Below are 24,739 nucleotides of genomic sequence, written 5' to 3'. Positions count from 1 at the left end.
ACTTGATCATGGAGTCACACAACTAAATTCTCATAAGATTGACCCTAAGGCTTTGTTGATATATGGACAGTGAAAAAAAGGAAAAAGACAGTAATTACATAATACAGCAAGGTGGGAAGAGACAAAAGGGAACAAATGATAAGAAAGGAGGAAAAAGCTCTTTAGTACAGCATACAGCACAAGACACTATAAAGTGGTACTTTCCTACAAGTAGATATTTTTGACAATATAATGCCTTTCTCTTTTGCACCATCCAAGAACTCAAATAAGTTTAAGAGTAATCCACCTCAAAGTGTTCATATATACTGCATAAAGGGTAATCTACAAGACAAAACAACATATTCAAGTTTATTAACAAGCTTGTACAAGAACATATTATTGGCACAAGTACATACTGCACACTGCCTGTTGCTGTTGCTGCGACTGGTGTGTGCCATTTTGAATACACCAAAACAACATACCCTTGGAATGTTAAACTCAAAGTTCTGCTTTTCACAGTTCACCTATTTCACAACTCAAGACCACATGCCAAACTGCAATGAATCTGCGAATGTCAGAAAATCATTCAATGATATTTTTACAGTGAACTTTCAAATGTGTTGGGATACAAAACCATTATGTAGGTACCTTGTTGCATGACATTTGCACACACACACAATAAAGGGAACAAAATCTTATACAGTATATTATAAAAATCTTCAAATCTCTTCATCTAGAAGATGACACACAAAGTTCAATTAAATAAAAATACTTCGATACTGTATTTATAAGTTACTCTCAACTGGAAAAAGGCAAACTTAGCAATAACTAGTTCAAACTACATTTAGCTAAAAATAATTTTACATGACCAACTTCAATATTTCTGAATCATCAAGTCCAAGCAAAGATTTCACTGGGGTATCACTGCCTTTCATTCACAGAAGTCGGAATGAAAAATTTAGTGCCTACAATTACAGTCCCATGAATGAGTTATCAATCCAAATAAAAACCTTAAAACTTTTCCCAACAATAAATAAATTGATGCATAAGTGTACTGAAAAAAGTATGGCACAGAAGCCAACTACTTTATACAAAGCTGCCAGAATGGATGAAATGATAAGCCAAGGTAGTGTGGAAATGATAAGCAATAATGAAAGCAGAAATGGAATTCTATTTATACGTCACAGGTACAGTAATTTTTCTGTACCAGACTTATATATGTCATAGACCTTTCCTTTATTCTGTATAGCCAATATGACAATGGAAACTAATTAACAGGTTTATAAGCAGAATTTCTTTATAAAAATAAATACCCTTTATGTGACAATTAAACTTACTGAAGAAAAACAGCAGAATATACTGAATATATTTTGGAGTAATCTTTTTCATAAAAATTCTTTGAACTATTAAACCCTGTATAAAAGTAATAATTTTCATAAAAGATGGGAAACATATTGCTTAGCATATTTTTGTACTTAATCCTTCTAAGTACTGTCCATAATATGACAAAATTCTTGACTAGATGATTTGAATCAGAGACTAGAACCACTGGTCAAAAGATCAGCAAAATTTAAGAATGTAAGATATTTTACCAGCACCAAAATATATTAAAAATGAATAATCTTTTATTGTATCCTATACAGTACTGTTGGGTTACCTACAGTGTCTGTCACTGCAAAAGAGTTTTTGCACCAAAATATATTATCACTGCATCATTAAAGAAATAAAGTATTGTAACAGCAAACTGCAACATACAAAATACACAGTACTGACATTTAAGATTCTATGATATGCATATCCACAGATTATAAAACAAACTGACAGGACTGTGTATCCATGATATACAATGAAAACATATACTTTAAGCTTTCACAAATATTCTGTAGAGAGTCCACCTAAGATAGAAACTGACTGATAAACGGTATAGCCTACAAACTCATTTAATTACTGTACAAACTTCTCTTTGTGTATACAATCACACATACATGACCAGTGAAATTTTATTCAGGGAGAAGCTTCCCATTGACAGTTTAGTACTCTAGAAAAAAATATTACAAACTATAAGAATTAAAATTTAAACAATAATAGGATCAACTAACTGAATGATTTTGGTAGACAATTGTTATATTAAGGTTTTATTACATAAAAACGGTGTCTAGTTAAGTAGCTTTACCTTTCACAAAATATGTCAATAACTAAAGAATAACATCTTAACAACAGTACAGTATTTTGTGTAAATTGTACTTTAAGGAAATAAGATCTGATAGAATATATATATATATATATATATATATATATATATATATATATATATATATATATATATATATATATATATATATATATATATATATATATATATATATTTATAAATATATTATATATATATATATATATATATATATATATATAAATATATTTATAAATATATTATATATACATATACATATATATATATATATATATATATATATATATATATATATATATATATATATATACATATACATATATATATATATATATATATATATATATATATATATATATCATAGAATATAAAACTTGATGATTAGATACATCTTTATTTGTTCAATCATCTGAGAGCAAAACAACCACAGAACTTTATATCAACATGAGGAAATTGAATTTTATCTTTCTGGCACTTGCTTAAGACAGTGTTTAAGTAATTAATGCTTAATCCAGGAAACACTAGGAAATAGCAAAACATTCTTATCAAACATGAGAAATTTGTAGGTAATTTGCATTTTTCCCAACGATACAAACTTGTAGCTATTTAATAGGGATTATCTTTCGGCAAAACTGGAAGACTATCCTTTAAGACTGCTAAGCGAGGTAGCAACTAATCAAACCACTAGTTAGCGGGGGTAGTGAGGCGTATCGGGGGTTACCGGCTACCTCTCTCACTCAGACACCAGTGAATCCAAGATAATTTTTGATTGAAGGCAAGACTTACAGGGGACAGGTGATGGCAGGACAATTTGTATAGATAGCTACAGGTTTGTTTTGTTGGGAAACATACAAATTACTTTCAAATTTGTCATTTGTTCCGAAACCGAACAAACCATACACTATTTATTAGGGATGAATCACCCATTAGGAGGGTGGAAGTCCGACCACTGGCTTGACCATTGACACAGGGTTTTCACGTACATGCTTGGCATGTAACTGAGAAAAACCCTGACACCTCGCTAAAAACTAGGCACTGCACGGCTAGCGGCCTGAGTAATCTGTGTGCTTGTGATAAACTAGCAATGTGGCTGTCTAGGTAAGAATATTGAGAGCTAAATAGGAATGTTGATATCAAACAAAGATGTCTCCAAATACCCACCACGCAGGGAGTATCAGGGACGTAGACAAGTATAAAATCTATACTAAGTTACACAAGGGAAACATGGATGAAGGGAGGCAGGAGTTTAGAGGACGAGCCTGCTCGAAGCGAGCTAGAGGAGCCAGCGATTTGCAAAAACGTCTTCTTTCTATCTGCTGTCAGACCCTTAGACCAGGGCAGGGCTACACTGGTTTTAGACGGTCGTTGGGTCCCACATACATGGTCCAAGAGCATATCCCTGCTTTCCTTAGGGGCCATCTCAGGGTTAGCCAACCCACTAATGGCCTTCATGCAGGCTAGGACTTGCCAGAAGGCATATTCTGACTACCTTTGCTCAGCTTCCCAATGAAATTTGGACTAGCAGCCCTTGGGAGATAATCGTCTTTCAAATTCAAATCATCCACCTCCAAATCTCATCCATAGGAGCCTGGGGTGGGTCGAGGTTGTGAACTAGATGGATGTCGCCTGATACTCCTACACTGGAGAAGATATCCTAGATCTCTCTTGCAAGAGAGCTGCTCGAGCCTTCAAGTTCTTGGGAAAAGTCTTGGCGTCCATAGACTGCAAGACAGCAGGTATTCCTCCAACAAAGAAGTTTTGGAAGGTGCCTGCCATTCCTTAGATGTCTGAACCTCTCTTGCATGATGTTCCTTGTCCTCCGGTGGTAGTCTGGAGATGGGTCGTAGCTCCGGTGGCACAACTTCAACAGGTGAGGGCCTAAAGTAAGGCACGAGCAATATGTCTAGTGGAGATCCTATACCCCTGCTTGAGCGAGGATGGTGATGGTCGGAGTCTGTTTCGTCATCCTCCTCTTCTGTTTAGTCCTGCCGAATCCCATGGGCCTCCCTTGTAGCTCTATGTGGTCTTCCAGGGCTTCGGACCCCTGTTAGAAACAAGTCTCCTCCTATGGTCCGTTGAGAAAACAGAAGAGGAGAAGGAAACCGACTTCTCTAAGGGAATCCTTGGTGTAGAAGCCACTGCTGACTTCTGCTTGGGCAGTTGCGCTTGGGCACGCACCTCTGCCCTCAATGGGTTGTGCTAACCATGGCCTGCCTGACGACTTTGACCAAGGTGTCAAACCAAGATGGCTGTTTCCCCCAGCCAACAGATCCGGGGAGTCATTGGGGACGCCTGGGGGTGGAGATCGCCTCCTTGGGGAACGCTACCTCGGTACCTGGAACTGAGAGGGAGGAGGTTACCTAGCTTGATCAATCTGCATAGGCATCTCAAGGTACTCTTGGGTGATCTTCCTGGGTCAATCTGGAGAGATGGGAACACCTGTGAACTTGTTTGGTGGTTCCCTGAACCCTTTAGAGAAGGGAATGAGCCGTCCGCCTCTTGCTGGCGACTTTACACACGGTGAGGGTTGCTCCACCACTACTCTACTTCACGGCTGGGGCGTCAGGAGGCTGGACCTTCCTTACTCATCAGAGCACGTAAAGTGCTTCCGGGAGCATGAAAGAATGAAGATCGCTCGCATGTGTGCGTGATCCACAAGCTGGAGATGGTGAGCGCGGTGAAGGCAGGGCAGGTCTCGGAGACCTCCAACGGGCTGATGAGTGACGATTACGCGCTGGAGATCGACGAGCAGACGAGTCGGAAGTGGGTGAGTGGTCAGCAGGCGAGCGTCGATGAGCAGAAGAATGAAGAGTTGTCGAGCAACACGTTGGCTAGCAACACGCATGAATGATGAACTGGCAAGTAACGTGTTGGCAAGCGACGTACAGGAGAGTGATGAGTTGGCAAGTGATGCATTGGTGGTCAGCGAGTGGCGAGCAGTAGAGCGTCACACTGGCGAACGGTGAGATAGCGAGTAGTGTCCAGGCAAGCGATGTGATGAGGAGTAGTTCAGCGGAAAGTACTGGGCTGGAGAGCGTCATATGACAGGAGAACATCTAGGAAGGCAAGATGGCAAACAGCAAACTGGTGGAGAAAGGCGATCACAAGGTGACGTGTGATTATGTGCAGGAGCACAGCAGGAAGAGGGCGAGCATCCAGCAGGAGAGTGATGATCATCAGCCGGCTAACGATGATCTGTAGAGCGTCGATCACGAAAAGAACGGCAATCCCGAGCAGGAGAATGGCTAGGAGATCATCGATCTCGCGATCTGGAGCTCTGCTTGATGAAGGGTGAGGATGAAGATCTGGGGGCGTGTAAAGAGCTATGGTCCCCTGGAGGACGAAGAGATCTGAGGTGGCAGGAGGTCTCCTCGTCAGCAGAAGGTTGTCGTTGGGGGAGGCGAGCGGGCGCGCAGGACAAGCAGGAGCAGGAGACGGCGAGAGATGGGCCTTGCAGACAGCAAGTGTCAACAGGAGACAGGACTTCTATCTTGGAGGAACCAGGAGAAGGACCCCTCTGGGCCCCGAGCTGTAGAAGTTCAAGGATAACTTCCTTGGAAGGAGGCCCAGCCCCACCCAGCAACGGCCAAACCTGCAACACATCAGAAAGTGATAAATACTCACCCAAGGGCAGGAGCAAAGTTGCTTCCCTAGGGGTAGCAGCAACGTCCCCAGATCCCCGAGGTTACCCTGGAGTTAGCTGGTCTACGCTCCTACTCGACCATCCCTTAGAAGAGGCTGAACAAGCAGAAGCTTCAGGAAAAGATTTGGGGGGTCAGAGAAGATGTTGGAGGCTTCTTCCCCCTTGAGGAAGACCCCGAAGGCAAAGACTCCCTCTTAGACTTCTTCTCCCTACCGCCCGCCATCGCGCAAACCTCTCCCACTGGAGGCAGACCACTCCCTAAACTCCTCATAGGTGTTACCCTGCTCACAGAGACATCCTCTGCAGGCCAGACACAAAGAATGGGGGTCGGTCTCAACAGAGGACATGAATGTGCCACACGAGCGACCTTCAGGTCCTGGGCAAGTCCGCATGAGGAGGCAGGAGACACGCACACCAGAGAAAAGAAATTAATATGATTGCAATGGCCAAGTGTTCTGAGAGCAGAGAGCGGACACGTCCGTTCTCCCCTAGTCAAAAGAAAAAAGTGACCGATTCACTGGTGTGCAATTGAGGAGTAGCCGGCAACGCCTCACTAAACCCCCTAACTAGCGGTTTGGGTACTTGCCACCACGCTTAGGAGTCTAAATGGCTAGTCTTACAGCTTTGCTATAAGATAATCCCTAATAAATAGTGTAAGGTTTGTAGAGTGTTGGAACAATTTAAAACTATTAAAATGAAACTCATTAATATAAAAAAAAAGATACAATACAGGTATACATTTTGCTGCTTTCAAATCAATAAACAGACCTCAATCAGCAATAGCTACATGATTTTTATCATCCATACAACGGAAAGACTTTTCCAACATATTTACCAGGTATTAAACTTTTGCATAATTACCAAATTACTCAAGCGTGAAAGATACAGTAACCAACCACCATACGAACCAGATGCCTTTGAGAAAGAGTTCAGAACTAGAAAGTTTGCTGGTTCAATATCTTTTGGGATAGACAACTCCCACCCCTCCACTGTTTTCCACCAGCTGATCCTGCTATTGATGTAACAAAAATTCCTGCATTTTGATATTAAAAGAATTAATATTCTATAATCAATTTACAGTAATGATTTTCTTCAAGTTTAAAAAAAAAAAATCCAAGTTATTTTCAAGTTCCAGTCAACTGATCGCCCTAATTCTAGCAAGTGTCTATGCATACAAAATATACTATATGCAACAGCCATATCAAGAATTCCTACAGATATTTGTTCTTAATGTGTAAATATTCTTTAAAAAGTGAATAATTTGCTCTGCATTTCTATTTCCCTTACTTTGAAGGACCACCCATAAATTTCACTCGCTTGTTATTATACATTCCTGCTCAGAGCATATGTACAGTATTTCTAATGCATAGGCTGTCTAGATAAACATAAGTTTTTTATAATCAAGCTATTAAACTAACAAACGTTACCAATAAAGAATAATGAAAATATTTAAAGCACAATCTTTTTAAAACTAACTGGAAGTCACATTAAAGGAAAATTTTAATCCTAATCAAAGAAAAAGCATTTAGTGAGTAATATTACCATGTAACATAGAAATGCTGGCTACCAATAATCAAACAGCCTATTATATTAATTTTTACCTACCTATCATACGTCTCATGTTTCATAACTTACAGCTTTTAGGGATAAAGAATATGCATGTTTGGAAACAATTTAGAAGTCCGAAAACTATGTTAGTAACTACTGTACAATAAGGAATTGTGTAGTATTGTAAATATAAGAAGTATAGTAAATCATTGTGAACTTTTAATAATTTTTGCATTATTGTTCCATATTATAACTGTGAATGTCACCTAAAAAATAATGATTAGCAAATTTTGGTTTTTCTGTGTAGGGACACACTATAATATGGTTTAAAGAAGGGCACTATATCAAAACAATTATCAATCAGTGTTGCATAACGTTCAAAAACATTTTTCTATTTTCCCTGCCTGTGATGTAATGTAGCTGTGAATGCTACTGACTAATATTAATTAACAAAGATAAAATATTATCAAAAAGAAATCTCCCTTCTTATTTTTTGTAAACAGCTAGTCTATTTAACCCTTTCGTAACTAATTAGAGAACATGAATTATCGATATTCAGAATATACATTTTCTACAGCATTTCACAGTAAAAAAAGTTTCATAAACAAAAATACAGTGAACCCTCGCTACTTCGCGGTTCGACCATCGCGGATTCACCACTTCGCGGATTTTTTCCATAACCCATATATATACTTTAATATATATATATATATATATATATATATATATATATATATATATATATATATATATATATATATATATGTATGCATGTATTTATGTATATATGTAGGTATGTATATGTGTATACATATAAATATATATATATATATATATATATATACACACACACACACACACGCATATATATATATATATATATATATATATATATATATATATATATATATATATATATTTATCTAAAGTAGGAAGATGTGATGTAGTTCTAAGGGAAAAGTATGGGAAATATGTCTGGGTAATAAGCAAAGCTCTACCTCCAGTTTGTTTCTAGGCCTACATTATGATCAGAGATAAATGTAAACAAAACATTGGTTGCCATTTTTTATCGTGCTTTTTAGCATGTTTAGGAAATGCATGATATAAAATCACCTTTAATATTTGTGCCTGTTTTAGTTTAGGGTACTGTAGTACATGCATTAAGTGTTCTCTACATTAAAGGGTAGTTTGTTAACAGTACTACGTACAAGGGAAGGTTTTAAAAGTCTGAATATACATGTTGAATAAATAGGTAAATATGGTGTCACTACTTCGCGGATTTTCACCTATCGCGGCCGCGACTGGAACCTATCTACCGCGATAAACGAGGGTTCACTGTAGTAAATGGATTAGAAAATGATTGAATCTTTGGATTTTAAATGTAAATGAATATATGTGACCATTGCAGACAGATTTAATAGCAACAGCTGATCAGAACGCCCGAGTATGTGTGATGACACAAGAAAATGTATTTACACTTTCTTTTGTAAATATAAATCAAAACTTCAATATCTCATTGGTTTATAACTGTGTACTGTACATAGATTTAAGGTTATAGATTTTTAAAGTACCCTTTAACTAATATTTTTATTGACTACTTTAAAGGCTGATTCCAACATCAGGAAATTATAACATTCATCACTGTAATGGTATTGCACAAGTACTGAAAGTTATGAAATGAAGATACTGTATCACATTTTATTAATTTGTTAACTTTATTAATTTTATTATCCATTTTGAAATATTATTTCATGATTTGATGAACTAAAAGAATTCCAATTAATTTCTTATGCAATCTCCCCTCTCTCTTGTGATATCTTTTACTGATGATTTTAATAAAACTATATTCAAAACTTTTATTTTACGATGACATTCAGCACGTTGAACTAACCTACTACTCCCTGCCATGCGATCTGAATTTCAGCCATACAGTAATTTGTAATTTTTCATGAATTTATGTTGTTCTGTTACTATTATTTTTGCAAATGTTCATATTGGTGGAAGCTTATTAGTTCATAGGTTGTATGGTGGAGGTTTACTGTACAAGCTACTAACTGCAGTAAACAAAGAAAATTTTAATTTTTTCACTATTCTTTAGTACTATACAGCACATATATTATGAACAGAATCAGCTTTGCAATAAAAACAATAATTTGAGCATGATATAAAATTACACGAATCTGTAGTTGTATTTTTGCATTATGCATCCCAACACTACAAAAAATTTTAATTACAATATATCAAGCATGTGCATTGTGTCAGTTACGAATAACTTCTGATTCCCTTAGGTTACACTTTACAGTACAATGTCTACTGACAGTTCCAAGCTAATTGGAAGCTTTAAAAAAAGAGAGAGCATCAGCATTAATTCCAAGCAAAAACACACACCCTCTACAGACAGCTTTGCAAATCTTCAATCTTCCCTAAAAAAAAAAAAAGGCTAATTCTGGCCTTTTACTTATTTATTTTAGTACCTACATAAAAAAATCAATATCTGTAACAACATAATTTCAACTAAAAAATACTGACCTACAGCATCATCAATATTTTCTTTAAATAACTACTCTCTAACACAGAAATATCATTCAACTGCTTGCATACCTATTAGGACTAATGATAAAATTCTTCTCTTTCAAATGACTGGCTTCCAATTTCAAGAAGCTAAATTAGCTGCAAATAATAACATCAATACTATTTCTACCATTTTCCTACATACTAAATTCTACTAGTTATTAACAGATGTCAGATAAAATAAGGTCATGATTTGCCACCAAATACATACTGACTAAATACATTTACCGGTATATGAAAATATGGAAACTCAGAATGTATTCTGTAAAGATGCCAAATTTCCTCTGAAAAAAAATCGAAAAAAATCTAGGGCTTGAATAAATATCTACCGCCTCATTTTTAACTTATTTTGAACTACCAACTCATTCCTCTATTGAAGGAAATCTTCTCCTCTATGAAAGATGACAGATCCTGGGAAATTAAGTTCTCCGACATGAAATTATATTCAGTAAATAAACATATAAGACACTCATAAATAGCGCTATCATCCTTACACCTTCCAAGCCAGGCCAGCCAACTCAAATGGATGAAAAAAGATTAACATTGAGTCAACTCATCATTATTTACTGCAATTCAATTTCTTACATAACAGTATTACATTACATCCAAATATAAGTTTCCATAACTTTAATTCCAATTGAATATTAACTTGAAGTTGAATTTTTACAGTATTATAAACAGTCTGACTTTTTTTTCCTGAAGGAGCAGGGGACTCTAAAGTTTATGAAGGTAATCAATGTTACATGCTATGCCTTGAGAAATTTCCTCCGATTCAAAGGAAAATTTGTATCTTCTTTCATTAAGTGAACAAGGCAGAACATGAGCTTTTCCTAATTTTCTGTTATCTTTATTCAATACTGTATTCTTGTTTATGGACACAATCAAAGTTTTAACTATATTATTAGTAGATAAACCAATTTAAATGACACAAAAACAATTACAATGAAAGATGCTAACCATGAACCTCTTGTATTTAAAATTACAGGGTTATGATAATCCTGTCATTTCTCATTGGTAAGAATTCAACCAATCTCACCAGCCTTGACTGTAATGGGACAAAACTGTATGATAAAAATTATACTATACAACAATCAGAAGCAAAGTTTAGCAAGGATGTTTGGCTGCTTTACAGTAAGAGACTACCTTACATTAATATATCGCTAGTATGCAAATTTTCATAAATAAATTACTGAATAAAAAGCACTTGAAAAGGCAAAGAATAAATTCTTCTCCTAATAAAAAGAAATTCTAGAGTACGATATGAGAGCTACCACCATTTTCCATTCAGGCACTTATCATCGGTTTCTATGCCACTCATACTTGTTTAATACTGTACTGTAAATTCAGCATGGCATGAATTATTAATCCTAAACTGTATTATAATGTACAGAATGTGAACCCATTCTCAATATTGAGACTATATTTCATGAGCATGAAGAGATCAGTAAAGTAATTTCATTAACAGCACACAGGCACTGCTCAATAAAGTATAAGAAAAACATCCTCTTTCCTCTGCTCAATGAGAGAGAGGTTTGCTGATAAACCTTTTTGATACCACTGCAAAAAGGGAACGTTCAGTCTGTTTCTGGGACAGTTGTGAAGAATTATTCCTATTATCCTTGTATTATTAATAATTTGAACCATGTTTACTTTCTTTTATGAAATTTACAAATAGCATTAATATTCAGATTTAAATGAAATATTAAGTAGTAAAAGTAGGTTAACTGGGAATACAAGGCTATCAATGCATTATTATCAAAAGCGTCTGACAAAATGTCTGCAGAAACTAAATTAGTTGACTTAGCACAGCATCAAGATTGTATTACCCAAATAAAAGTTAAATCATTAATTGGATTATACAGTACTTACTTATGGCTTGGCAGTGGTATCATCATCATGCATTTGTGGCACATTTTCTAATACCCATGAGCTGCGATGAGGTTCTTCTCTAGCCTCTTCACTACTAGAAGAACTACGTCGTAATGGTCCTGAAGAACTATTGGACTTGCAAGGATTACAATCCTCTGGAGAGAAAGGGGTGCAAACATTTTTCAAAGGAACATAACCTGGAGTAAGATCTTCAGGGGAAGAGTGTTCGGACGAGGAGTCACGACTGAGAGGGAGGGTCCGAGGAGGATTCAGCTGTCTTGTCATAGGACTGAAGGAGTCTTCAAGCTGAAGGCTCATCATTGACTCACTCACTCTGGTGCAAGGTTCTTGCTTACCCTCTTCAGTTGCAGGCACAGTTTGCGTTATAGAAGAAGTGTCTTGAGGTTTGGCAGAAGTGTTTATGTAATTCTGTACTAATGATGGCCAAGCACACATAGTGGATGTTGAAGGAAGAGGCAAGTCACATATTGGTGTATTCAGTGGAGTTCCCATAGTATTTGAAACTTCAGCTAACTCTTCATCTAACATCAGACCGGCAATAGCTTCATCACTAAGCATCTCAATGCTGGAAATATTTAAGGGAAGAATTATCTACACACATTCTGACAACCGTAATGCCCAAAGTTTGCATTTACCTTATACAAAACCTTCATTTTAAAAAAGGATTTCCAAGTGCAGTAAACAGTATTCCAAGCAAAGCAATGTCTTTAAGCATTAATTTCAATAAAAGCCTACACACCTGGCTAAGCTTTCAGTGTCCGAGATTGTTGAATCCCGGTCCTCCACTGTCAAATACTGGGCTGAGGAGAGAGCTGGACTGCCTAAACCAATGACCTGCACAAAACAATGAAGCATTACTACTAACTTAAAAAAAAAAGAGGAATAATCTACTTTTTATGTAAAAAGCACTAAGATAGCCAGGAGATTCAAATCACCCTTTATACTTAAAAGAATATGTAGGTAATAAAGCAGAAGATTAAATGCAGCTCACTCTACATATCTTAAAGATATAGTGTACAGAAGACACACCATTTCAAGAAACCAAGTACTGAAACGACATAACTTACAAATATTTCTTTATTGTTAATTACCAATGCATACGAAAAGAAAAACTTGATAGTTTATAACATAGCACAGTGGTTTAAAATTGCAATGTAAATATCAATTAAGAAAATTCATCCATCCATATACCAAGGCACTTCCCCTAATTTTGGGGGTAGCCGACATCAACAAAGAAACAAAACAAAGACATACAAAAATAGAGAAAATTAATTTCATAACTAAATCCAGTAAGGTATAAGTTAAACATATACTGTATGTGGTAATTCTATATAACTTTAGAACATTTTACCAGGGTCAGAAATCCTGTGAATACACAGCATTTATAATTACAATTTTTTTTTTTTTTAGCTCTTTCTCCCCTCTTGTCTTTTCTAATGCATAGAATGATACTTGTGATGATAAACCTATATAGTAAGTAATTTTATCCTACTCCAGCTTACCTTACCTTCTCTTGAGCTAGTCTTCTATTTTTGTTTTGCTTCTTTGTATCTTTGATGCTAACCCAAAATGTGTAAAATCATGGGAAAAAATGCAGAATATTGCCAAAGTAACCCTGTCTTTACTTAATGCAAACCATGAAATTGGTACATTATTTCTGTTTTCTATTTAAATATACATTACGTGAATGAAAAAAAAAAAAAAAAAAAAACAAGCATTAACATTAGATAAAATGGAATTGTAATAATAAAAATTTTTATTCTATACTCACCTGATATACATATTACTTTTTCTCTAGAAGCTCAGTTTAATCAACATTTACCCCTATGATTTCTAGAAAATCTAATAATTACCCCTTTTCTTTTCCTTCAATTGACACGTACCTCTATAGTCAATTTCTTTTAGCGATGCAGATTTGCACCGACTCGCAGCGGTGCCCTTTTAGCTCGGAAAAGTTTCCTGATCGCTGATTGGTTGGACGAGATAATTCTGACCAATCAGCGATCAGAAAAATTTTCCGAGCTAAAAGGGCACCGATGCGAGTCGGTGCAAATCTGCATAAGGACTATAGTAAAGTAGAAGCTTATAGAGTAAATGGTAAGAGGCCAAGTAGTGATGCACCAGAGTCTCTTTGTTATTTCAGTTTCCCTTTTGTAATGGTTTGACAAAAACATTCCCCAGATTATTAGATTTTACTGTTTAAAGATGTCTTCCTTTGGATTTGTTAGCAACTACTACACGGATGGCTCAAGGGAAATGTTCCTGAGTGATCATGATCTGCATTCTCTATGTCTTGGGTTGAGAATAATACTATGATTTAAATAGCTGTTGTCAGGAATGCTATTGCCTCACGGTCCCTCTCTCATGGAAATGTACGTTTCAATAGCTGCCGATCAAATCAAAAGTTCAAAGCACAAAATGAAACTTGCTTTTAGTTCATTACAAAATCCAGGGAAGACTAGGCTAGTTGATTATAATAAGGATGATGGTGATAATGACATTCAAGCATTGTTATCAAATACTGTTCAACCAAATCAAGTTTTCATAATGATGAGCATCAAAAACTCTCGTCTCTAGCTTCATCTGTTAAATATCAAAAGTCCATTAAGTCTTTAAATCAAAGGTGGTAATTCTGATCCTACCTGTCTGGTTGCTAACCATAGCCTAACTTCTCAAGTTGAATCTAGCGGTAAGAGTGTTCCATTCAGTAAGGGTTCTGGAAGTTCACATTGCAGTAGATTTGAGATTATCTCACTGAACCTCAAATTCTTTAATTGCTTCAATACATTTTGCTGTTGAGCCCTTGATTCCTGCAATCCTAGTCACTCTTTTAGAAAACTAGATTGCAAGGCAGAAGACCTTCTTGGTAGTCTGGATCCTAATATCCTTCCACTAGCTAAAGTAAGTGTTTCAAGCAACCTTGTAATACATATGTTGATGGCATGGCATATCGTATGATTCCCTTAGCTCTTGATGCTGTGAATGAAGTTTCAACCTACTGAAGTTTATTGTTTACATCATATTTGGGATGGCAGTGTGTTTCTTTTGCTTGTAAGCTTGACCACTAGCTCATCAGAAGGCTAACTCTAGCAGGATAAATGTAGGTGATAGTACGTCTATTGCCGAAATGAATCTCTTTCACACATGCACAGCAGCCATCATATCCAGTTGTAAACAACCTTGCTGTACAGTAAAATGAGGATGAAGGAAACACAGACCTCAAATATGAGGTAAATGGATTAATAAGTTTCTTAAGGTAAGTTCTGAAGCTGCTTATTCTTCCAAGTCTTTGGAGACAGATACTGCCAAGACGATTTATACCCCTCAGTTTCCCAACTTCGTGGTGGATAGAATCGATAAATTGTTGCCTCAAATTCAAACAAACTAGTAATTCTAGTTCTTGTATAGTCCTTAACTCTCTGTACCATGGAAGCATTCTGACTTGTATATGATTAATTAGTGACCTAATCTTCTTACAGAATTAAATTTAATTTCCTGGGGCGAGCCCATCATTACTCCTGATAAATAACAATCTTTAAATACGGGGTTTGGAAGCTGACTGACTAAAGTAATGATGTTTGTTGGTAATCGAGTAGGGTGTTCTTGAAGCACTTTTTATGCAGATTCTATGTTAATGGTTATTGCGAGTCTTTTGGAAGAGAAATTGGCAGGACATCAGGATTTAAATTACTTTTGGATTATCTGACCTGTTTCGATAAAACTTTTTCAAATGGGCTGTTGAGGTTATATCAGCCTTTGTGTTTTGTGATTAAGCGAAGAGAGCAGATGTGCCTCTATAGGTGGGTCAGTTTGGGGCAATTTTTCTCCTAGTTTGAGGCTTGCTTTAAATGTAGCAAAATTGGATAAAGTGGTTGCTCAAGTAGAGGTCAGAACTTGATCTAATGTTTTGAGGTCTTTTTCTAAGGATACTCAAGTTTCCACCTTTAGATCAAATGCTTCAAACTCAGAATTTTTGCTAAGGAGTCCTTTTCATTCCAGTGGTATGTATAATGGTCCTTCCCAACTAATGTCAGTGGGAGGAAGACTTTTCCTACTTCTATCCAGTTTCATCCCAATTTGTGGGTGCTAACTGTAGTGAAAAAAAGTTAAAAGGGTTCTTCTAACCTCATACTGTATCCTCCTTTGTCCAAAAAGCCAGTTCTACATCCAAATTATCCTGCAAATACAACAAAAGCCCAGATTTTACTGCCAGAAATTTTGAACCTTCTAGAGAAAGATGGATTGAAGAAGTTTGAAACCCTGCTTCCGTGTTTTACAACAAAATAAACTTTTGGTTGAAGCTGAACCAAAATTAAATATTGCACTCTAACATATGCCATCCACAGAGGGGGTACCACCCGCATTGTGCCTTGCATTCAGCACTGTGTAGGGCTCTAAAAGTCCCTTGTGATATACCTTTAATTTCTTCCAACCCATTCAGCTTCTTTTCCATACTTTTTATGATTTTCACCCTCATTTGAAAAAATCCTTTGGTAGAACCCTAAATGCCTCTACAAATATGATTTCTGGGTCGAACCTGTGGCGCCCGGTGAAAAGTCCTTCTTGTATATCTTTTCTGATAAAAACCTTCCAATTATACCAGAGAAAGATAAAAGCATGGAATGCTGAGGTTACAACCCTCGCGCGAGCACCTTTTGGGTGTCGTTATAAAGCAAAGGCGCGTGAAATCCACTATTCACAGGTTGTCTTCCATTTAGTTAATTCCTTCGCCAAAGGGATGGGCCGATACAGAGGCCCTAGACACACCCCCATCGCCGCACCACCCACGCCACGACGCGAGCGCCATCTGAACAACATCCTTCTTTTTGGAATACAAAGTGTTGAATCGTTTTGTTGTGCTCTCGGTCTTTTTTATCAATCGTGGATTTATTTTGTCATGTCCGAAGCTCCATCTTCACACATTCCAATGTTAAGTACCATAGTTTGTTTTGACAGTATTTTATTGTACCGGGCTTTTGTTTTATATCCAGTATAGTCTGTTTTATTATTCCCGTCTGGCCTTTCATGGCGGCCATTGTTTGTTCACTGTTTGGGAATTCATCATTGTCTGCCCGTTTAGTACTCTGTCACTTAGGTTCTTGGTTAAGTCCCTGGCCTTATGCCTTTAGAACCGTTATTATTTTTATTTTTATTTTTTTTTTTGTGTATTTATACTCATGGTACTTTTTGCTAGTAAGTCCAGCCTACGAACGAGATAGCGATTTAGCTTTGTATTTGTTTAGTGCCCGCCCCTCCGAGGCGTTCGTCACTCGACTGTGCTATTTATTTTAAGTTTTAGCAGTTGCTATTCTTCGATCGTAGTGTTTTATGGATGTACAGGTTTATTTTATACGTTTATAATAGTGTTGTGTGTTTTTTAGTCCTGTTTTTGTGTTTAAGAGAGCGAGAGCTTGGGGTCCCCGTTTTCTGTTAGCAGTCACGAGTTACCCCTTTCTCTCGTTTTCTTTCTTAGCTCCGGTGGGGGAGCGGATTTCCCGTTTTCCGTTTTGTGCGTTCAGCGGGTTCTCCCTCCCTCACCTCTCCCCCTCTGGGTGGATGATAACTTACGAGTTATTTATTTTTCGTGACTTCTCAATTGTTAGCGTTATTTTGGTCCGTGTTTCGTCCTCTCCCCGTTACGGCTCGGGAGTAGTTATGAACGTTTTCCACTCCGCCTTGAGTTATACTCCGCCATGAGGGATTCTCAATAACTTTCGTTCTATTGTTATATTTATATTGTTTACTACATGGGACGGGCTTCATATTGTTTAGATACGACCCTCCGGTGGCCCTTACTTCGGTCTCAGGCCACGGCCATATCCACAATAGCCTTTGTTATTACAACTGTGTTTGTTATTCACAATAATTATTCAGGACCTTTCTTCTCCCTCCGGCCTCACCGGAGATCGTAAATACGCTTTACTATAATCTAAGCTTTAGTCTTTAGCTGCGGCTTAGCTTTTTATCTTTCACAATTGAATTATTAGCCACAATTGAATTATTCAGGGCATCTCATTATCCTCCGGCGTCACCGGAGGTCGCCCAAACACTTCACACTTAAAGTTGCCTTGGCTAATTAGCTAAGGCTCCTTTATTCAGGACATTTCATTACGATCCGGCCTCACCGGAGCTCCGGCTTCACCGGAGGTCACCCATACACTTCACACTTATATTTGACTTGCCTTTAGCTAAGGCTGGTGTTTATATTTATTTTAAGGGCATGTCACTGCTTCCCCGACCCTTGGAGGTCGGTGGATTGCTTTAAGCTTATTATCCTTATGTCATTAACAGACATTGGGTGCATTACAAATATACAGACAATTGAATATTAAAGTGCCAACAATGGTATGGGGCGGTATCAACTTAAAGTTAATAGTCAGTTGTTTGGTCAATGCAATATGGGTGCTTAGGTAATTCAGTGAGTGCCAGAACTCTAAAATAATAGGTTTTTTATCCCTTATCAGAGTTTCAAGCAACACCAGACTCATGTCTCCTTTCTTTTACAGAAGGCCCGTTGTACTGCTGAAGGATGCTCTGCCTCGTTCAGCGACCCCGTTGGGCATGACCTCTGCCGGTCTCATGCTCACTGCTCCATTCCCTTTATCCAGGAACCGGGACAGGCCCAATACCCAGTGTGGTTCCCGGATTTGTGCTCGTTCTGTTACGAGTTGTCGTCAGTTCTGCTGAATGATGATGTAAGTGGGTTTTCCCTTTGTTCCTTATTTCTCGTTGGCAGACACTAATATAGACATGAATATGATATACACAGTATATTTGGGAGGGCAAACCCCCTCCTCCATCACTAATCACTGCAAATCTTACAGGCCGATGATGTCTCTCTTCGGTCAGCAAGGGCTACTCTTCGTCCGTGGGTGTCGGGCTTTGGCAGGAATGCCCCGTCTGGCGCACCCTATCTCCTCGATGGGGATATGGCCTCCCGTCTCTTCCCAGGCTCGACTACTGCTGCAGTCTCCCCTGACCTTGCTGCCCCTTTAATTGAAGAAGTCAGGGCTACCATTTCCGTGGAGGACGAAACCCTCGTACCGATGGACATGGCTGGTCTGGATATAGACGTAGAACCCAGGGACGAGCAGGTAAGTGGTGCCGAGTTGGTGGAAACCCTTTTCTCTCCTACTCCCTCTTCTACCTCTTCCTTTCTAGGTTTTGATAACTCTAAGGCTTCTCCTCGGGATCCCTCTGCCTCCGTACGACCCAAGGTGAAGCCACTTCGAACTTATAAGACTTCAGCTTTGCCAGTATCAACGTCACCGGTCCCCGGACCCTCGACAGCTCCTGATATTCATATTGCTCCTCGTAAAACCACTACTCCTAAGAAGTCTAAGTCTACCAAATCCAAGAAAAAACCGACGGGTGACTTTCAGGTACCCTGGGCTGATCTCCTCCCCATCCAACTGATCAAAGGATTGGTCAGGGATCAAGTTCAACATCACTCTGGTGCAATAACAGAGATTAAGGATATGATGGCTACTCTGATCCGCGCCGGAACTCAGTTCCCTCCCCCTTCTGCCCCAGACGCATCGAAGCTGCCGCCCTTCGATAAAAACAATCCTTGGCGGTTTGCTTTGCATGCTCCATTCGTAGATGGCTCCCTAACTCTGGAGGGCATGGGCACCCGCCCTCTAGAGGACCTGGAGTTCTATCCCCCGGGCCTAGCATTCCCGTTCAATGGTTTTGTTCGGTTAAAGGAACATGCATTGGTCCGTATGGACAAGGTACCGAAGGAAACGGTCATATTTCCAAAAGAGCAGGCCCAGGCTATCTGGGCCAGAACACTATCAGAGTGGGGGTGTATTAACTCCAAGCTCACCCCTCACAAAGGTTCCTACACTATTTTTACGACAGCGGCCTCCATCTCTTTGCCGCTCATAGACAAAGTCACAGAGCTGACTATACAGGCCATCAAAGAAGGCTCTTCCATGCCGGCTCTCAAGGAGACGGACCCCACCTCTTTGCTTATTCCGGGTTCCTCGGCAGCCTGGGATGCTGCGGCCTCTACCTTCACGGTGGGGAAACTAGACCCGGACTGTGCCTCTACTCTTTTCTCTGAGAAGCTTCCCAGATTAATAGAGAGTCTTCTCAAAACTGAGTTCGAGACCCGTACTAGACTTGCTAGGTCCCTCCAATCCATCACCTCCATGGAGTCCCTTGCATCTCTTTACCCAGAGGAAACGCTGTTCAGAGTCGCCACAAAGAACCAGCTGCTATCCTACCAAATAGATCTCCATGACTTCTGGTCAGCTCGGGTTAGTTGCAGGAAGTTCGTTCTGTCGGAGGCCACCATCAGGCATGAGCCGAACAGACTGATAGCTTCCTCCTGCTGGGGTAAGACCCTCTTCCCTCAGACCGAGGTGGATAAGGTTCTTCAGGACGCAGCGAGGGCAAACCAGAATTTGCAGGTAAGGTGGGGTCTCTCAGCCAAAAAGAAGTTCGAACCCCAGAGACACACGTTCTTCAAGAAGAAGCTGAGGTTTAGTCCTTACAAAGCGGCCCGGGGTACCTCGTCCCCACAGCCTTCCGCGGCCTCGACTTCTCGACAACAGGCGCCTCCTCAGCAGGTAGTCTACCTCGCTGCTCCCCCTGGTACACAGCCCAACCCCTCTTGGATGCCCTCACCTGCATACAACCCTGCCTACGAACCCTCCGGTTCCTTTCGTGGATACCAAAGAGGGAGTTCCAGAGGTAGAGGACAGTTCCGCCAACGCGGCGGGCCCAGAGCAAGGGGTTCCCGTGGAGGGAGGGGCCCTAAGTTCACTCCCTCCCAATGATGTGATGCCGGTAGGAGGGAGACTTTATCACTTCCGGGATCATTGGACCTTCAGTCCATGGGCTCACAGCATAATATCAAGGGGCTTGGGTTGGAAATGGTCACAGGGATCCCCTCCTCCACCGGTGACCTTCTTCCAGAGACCCACTCCCATCCTGGAAGAGTACACTGCGGAGTTACTCAAGAAGAGAGCAATCAAGCGGGTTCGATCCCTGAAATTCCAAGGCCGCCTGTTTACAGTCCCGAAGAAAGACTCGTCGGCGTTGAGGGTAGTTCTGGACTTGTCGAAGCTCAACTCTTACATCCTTTGCGACAAGTTCCGTATGCTGACTATCTCTCAGGTACGGACCTTACTTCCCCGTGGGGCCGTCACCACCTCTATCGATCTTACCGACGCCTATTATCATGTCCCAGTAGCTCGAAACTTCTCTCCTTACCTAGGCTTCCGTCTCGGCAAGAGAGCCTTCGCATTCAAAGTAATGCCCTTCGGTCTCAGCATTGCCCCCAGGGTATTCACGAAACTGGGGGAGACGGTGCTCGAGCAACTCAGACACCAAGGGATACAAATCGTCGCCTATCTGGACGATTGGCTCATTTGGGCCCAGTCGCACCAGGAATGCAAAAGAGCTACGTCGAAGGTACTCCATTTTCTCGCCAAACTGGGCTTCCAAGTCAACCTCCGGAAGTCCCGCCTACAACCATCAAGCCTCTTCGAATGGTTAGGCATCCGTTGGGACCTCTCAAAGCACAAGCTCTCCCTTCCTCCCAAGAAGGTGAGGGAGATAGCTTCCAAGGTCAGGAACTTTCTCAAACACAAACAGGTGTCCAGAAGAGCTTTAGAACGAGTCCTCGGCCTACTCCAGTTTGCCTCACTGACCGATCTCCTATTAAAAGCCAAACTCAAAGACATCAATCGAGTTTGGAGAAAGAGGGCGACAATACCTTTAAGAGACAAGACCTCGAAGATCCCCTCTGTCTTGAAAATGAGACTACAACCATGGTCCGATCGGAGGAACCTCTCCAAGTCGGTTCCTCTACAGTTCCCCTCTCCACAAGTGACAATTCATACCGACGCGTCTCTGAGTGGTTGGGGGGGTTACTCCCAACATCAGATGTTTCAGGGCTCTTGGTCACCCGCCATGAGACAGTTCCATATCAATGTTCTCGAAGCCATGGCGGTGTTCTTGACCCTGAAGAGAATCTCCCCTCCGAGGTCGACCCACATCAGAGTAGTCTCAGACAGCACGGCCGTAGTCCACTGCCTCAACAGGGGGGGGTCCAAATCACCCAACCTGAATCAGATCCTGGTCACTATCTTCACCTTGGCAGCCGACAAAGACTGGTTCCTGTCAGCAACTCACCTAGCAGGAGTCCAGAATGTGATAGCAGACGCATTATCCAGGAAGAGCCCACTGGAATCGGAGTGGTCCCTGGACATGCACTCCTTCCGGTGGATACTCAGGCTGGTTCCAGGTCTCCAGGTAGATCTATTCGCGACCCGACTCAATCACAAGCTCCCATGTTATGTGACACCGAACCTGGACCCTCAGGCTTATGCCATGGACGCATTAACCCTGGATTGGAACCATTGGCAGAAGATCTTCTTATTCCCTCCAGTGAATCTTCTACTGAAAGTCTTGCACAAACTCCGCTCCTTCAACGGGGCAGTAGCTTTAGTGGCACCTCACTGGCCAAAGAGCAGTTGGTTTCCTCTCCTCCTCGAGTTGAAACTCCGTCCCTTCCGGATCCCATTCCCCAAACTGACCCAGGTGGTCCAAACACGGACTGTGTCAGATTCCTCAAGGATAGCCAAAACCCTAACTTTGTGGATTTCATGAAGTTTGCGGCACGTAGGGACGCAAACATCGACCCAGATAATGTCCTCTTTATAGAATCAGACAAAAGGGACTCAACGATTCGCCAATATGATTCGGCGGTTAAGAAACTAGCGGATTTCTTAAGGACTTCAGACCATTCGGTTATGACTCCTAATTTAGCCATCTCCTTCTTTAGGTCCATTTTTGACAAAGGCCTAGCAGCTAGCACTATAACCACCATTAAGTCAGCTCTGAGGAAAGTCTTCCTGGTTGGGTTTAACATTAACCTGGCGGAGTCTTATTTCTCATCTATTCCAAAAGCATGTGCTAGGCTTCGACCTTCGGTCCGTCCTCAAAAGGTCTCTTGGTCTCTAAATGATGTCCTCAAACCGGCCTCCGACACGGACAACGAATCCTGCTCTTATATCACTCTTCTTAGGAAGACTTTATTTCTAACAGCTTTGGCCTCGGGTTCCAGAATCTCAGAACTAGCAGCTCTCTCACGAAACTCAGAGAACATGGATTTCCTCCCTTCAGGTGAGGTACTTCTTTCACCAGACAGGGCGTTCCTAGCTAAGAACGAGGACCCCCAAAATAGGTGGTCCCCTTGGAAGATTATTCCTCTTCTCCAAGATACTTCTCTATGTCCGGTCACCACTCTCAGGGCCTTTTTAGCCAGGACTGCTACCCGATCGTCTGGCCCCTTGTTTATCAGAGAACAAGGAGGTACCATTTCCATACGTGGCATTAGGCAACAGATCCTATACTTCATTAAACAAGCCAATCCGGGATCATTTCCCCATGCTCATGATATCCGATCGATAGCTACCTCCATCAACTATTTCCAGAATATGGACTTTGATAACCTTAAGAAGTACACGGGTTGGAAATCTCCTATGGTCTTCAAACGCCACTATCTAAAGAACTTACAGGCTCTTAAATACCCAACGGTTGCAGCTGGGAGCCTTATCTCTCCCCATTGATCTTTTGTTCTTCCTTTCATCCATCTCTTCTCTTCTCCCTCCTACCCGCCACTCGCACCACGACGCCGCTTCCTTGGTGGTTCGTTAGCCCTAAGTGTATTACATATTAGGTTAATATGATTGTAACTATTATTGTTTTCCGTTGTTATAAAGTTGGGATATTCTTAGCCATGTCAGTTTTGTTGCATGTTTTCCTCTGATACTCAGAGGTTTCCTTGTTATCATGTTTGTTTATCCTTACTCTCACTATGCCCTGTGGCTAGTTTATATTTTATGCCTACTTACCTTAATTATATATGATTTTCTTTACATGGTGTTGTTTCTCTCCCCTTATTAAATTAGTAGTTATTGTTGGGCTTGGAAGGCATTCTCTGGTACATTTTCACCGGGCGCCACAGGTTCGACCCAGAAAAGGGATTTTGACGAAGGAAAAATCTATTTCTGGGGAGAGACCTGTGGCGCCCGGTGAAACCCTTCCCCTTATTTTACACGATCCCACCCTTTCCTTTCCAAGCCATCATGGCCAATACAGAAGGATGTTGTTCAGATGGCGCTCGCGTCGTGGCGTGGGTGGTGCGGCGATGGGGGTGTGTCTAGGGCCTCTGTATCGGCCCATCCCTTTGGCGAAGGAATTAACTAAATGGAAGACAACCTGTGAATAGTGGATTTCACGCGCCTTTGCTTTATACACGACACCCAAAAGGTGCTCGCGCGAGGGTTGTAACCTCAGCATTCCATGCTTTTATCTTTCTCTGGTATAATTGGAAGGTTTTTATCAGAAAAGATATACAAGAAGGACTTTTCACCGGGCGCCACAGATCTCTCCCCAGAAATAGATTTTTCCTTCGTCAAAATCCCTTTTTATAGCCGTACAATAACCTTGCTGAGTCATAAACAGCTACCAGTCACATGGTTCATGGTGTGAAATCAATCTACCACTTTTATGAATGCCTATGATCACCAATAAACTGAAAATTCATACTTTCTAATGTTAGAGAAGATAAAAACCTTACAGGAGTGGTTTCTCAGACTTGAACAAGATTCTTTAAACATTATGCCTGTACAAGACTTGGTAGAAACTGATTCTATTCATACCTTGCCAATTAATCACTAATCTTTTGGGGAGGCTGAAAATCAAGAAACAACTAGAATATTGCAGAGCTACAGTACTTTAATACTCATATTCCCATTTAAATGACAAGCTTAAAGCTGGGATAACACTGGTCATTTCTTGCTTACGGTTTTGGCCAACGTACAGCCGATGCTTGCGAGTGAAGTGTTATAGCGTCACACTAGAATCTCGTGGTTTGAAGAGCAATAGGAAAAAAGTGA

At 40.2% G+C, this 24,739-nt stretch overlaps 1 protein-coding gene across 4 annotated transcripts in view; it reads right to left on the bottom strand.

The window, feature by feature from the left end:
* Nucleotides 1-341: 341 nt before the first annotated feature.
* The window catches only part of LOC137621449 (uncharacterized), a 107,513-nt gene continuing 83,115 nt past the window's right edge, over nt 342-24,739 (bottom strand). For 3 of the 4 annotated variants that reach the window (XM_068351756.1, XM_068351758.1, XM_068351759.1), the window contains 2 exons: nt 12,562-12,656; nt 10,481-12,387 (listed from right to left, as the gene is read on the bottom strand). In XM_068351756.1, coding sequence (XP_068207857.1) covers nt 11,802-12,387; nt 12,562-12,656 — 681 coding nt within the window. In that variant the 3' untranslated portion in view covers nt 10,481-11,801. Of the gene's footprint in view, nt 545-10,480; nt 12,388-12,561; nt 12,657-24,739 lie in introns of those variants that run through there. The other variant, XM_068351757.1, reaches the window with a different exon arrangement.

Source organism: Palaemon carinicauda, chromosome 28 (assembly GCF_036898095.1).
Source record: "Palaemon carinicauda isolate YSFRI2023 chromosome 28, ASM3689809v2, whole genome shotgun sequence".
Lineage (NCBI taxonomy): Eukaryota > Metazoa > Arthropoda > Malacostraca > Decapoda > Palaemonidae > Palaemon > Palaemon carinicauda.
Note: the sequence above shows the minus strand (reverse complement) of the source record. Positions and strands in the feature narration are given on the sequence as shown.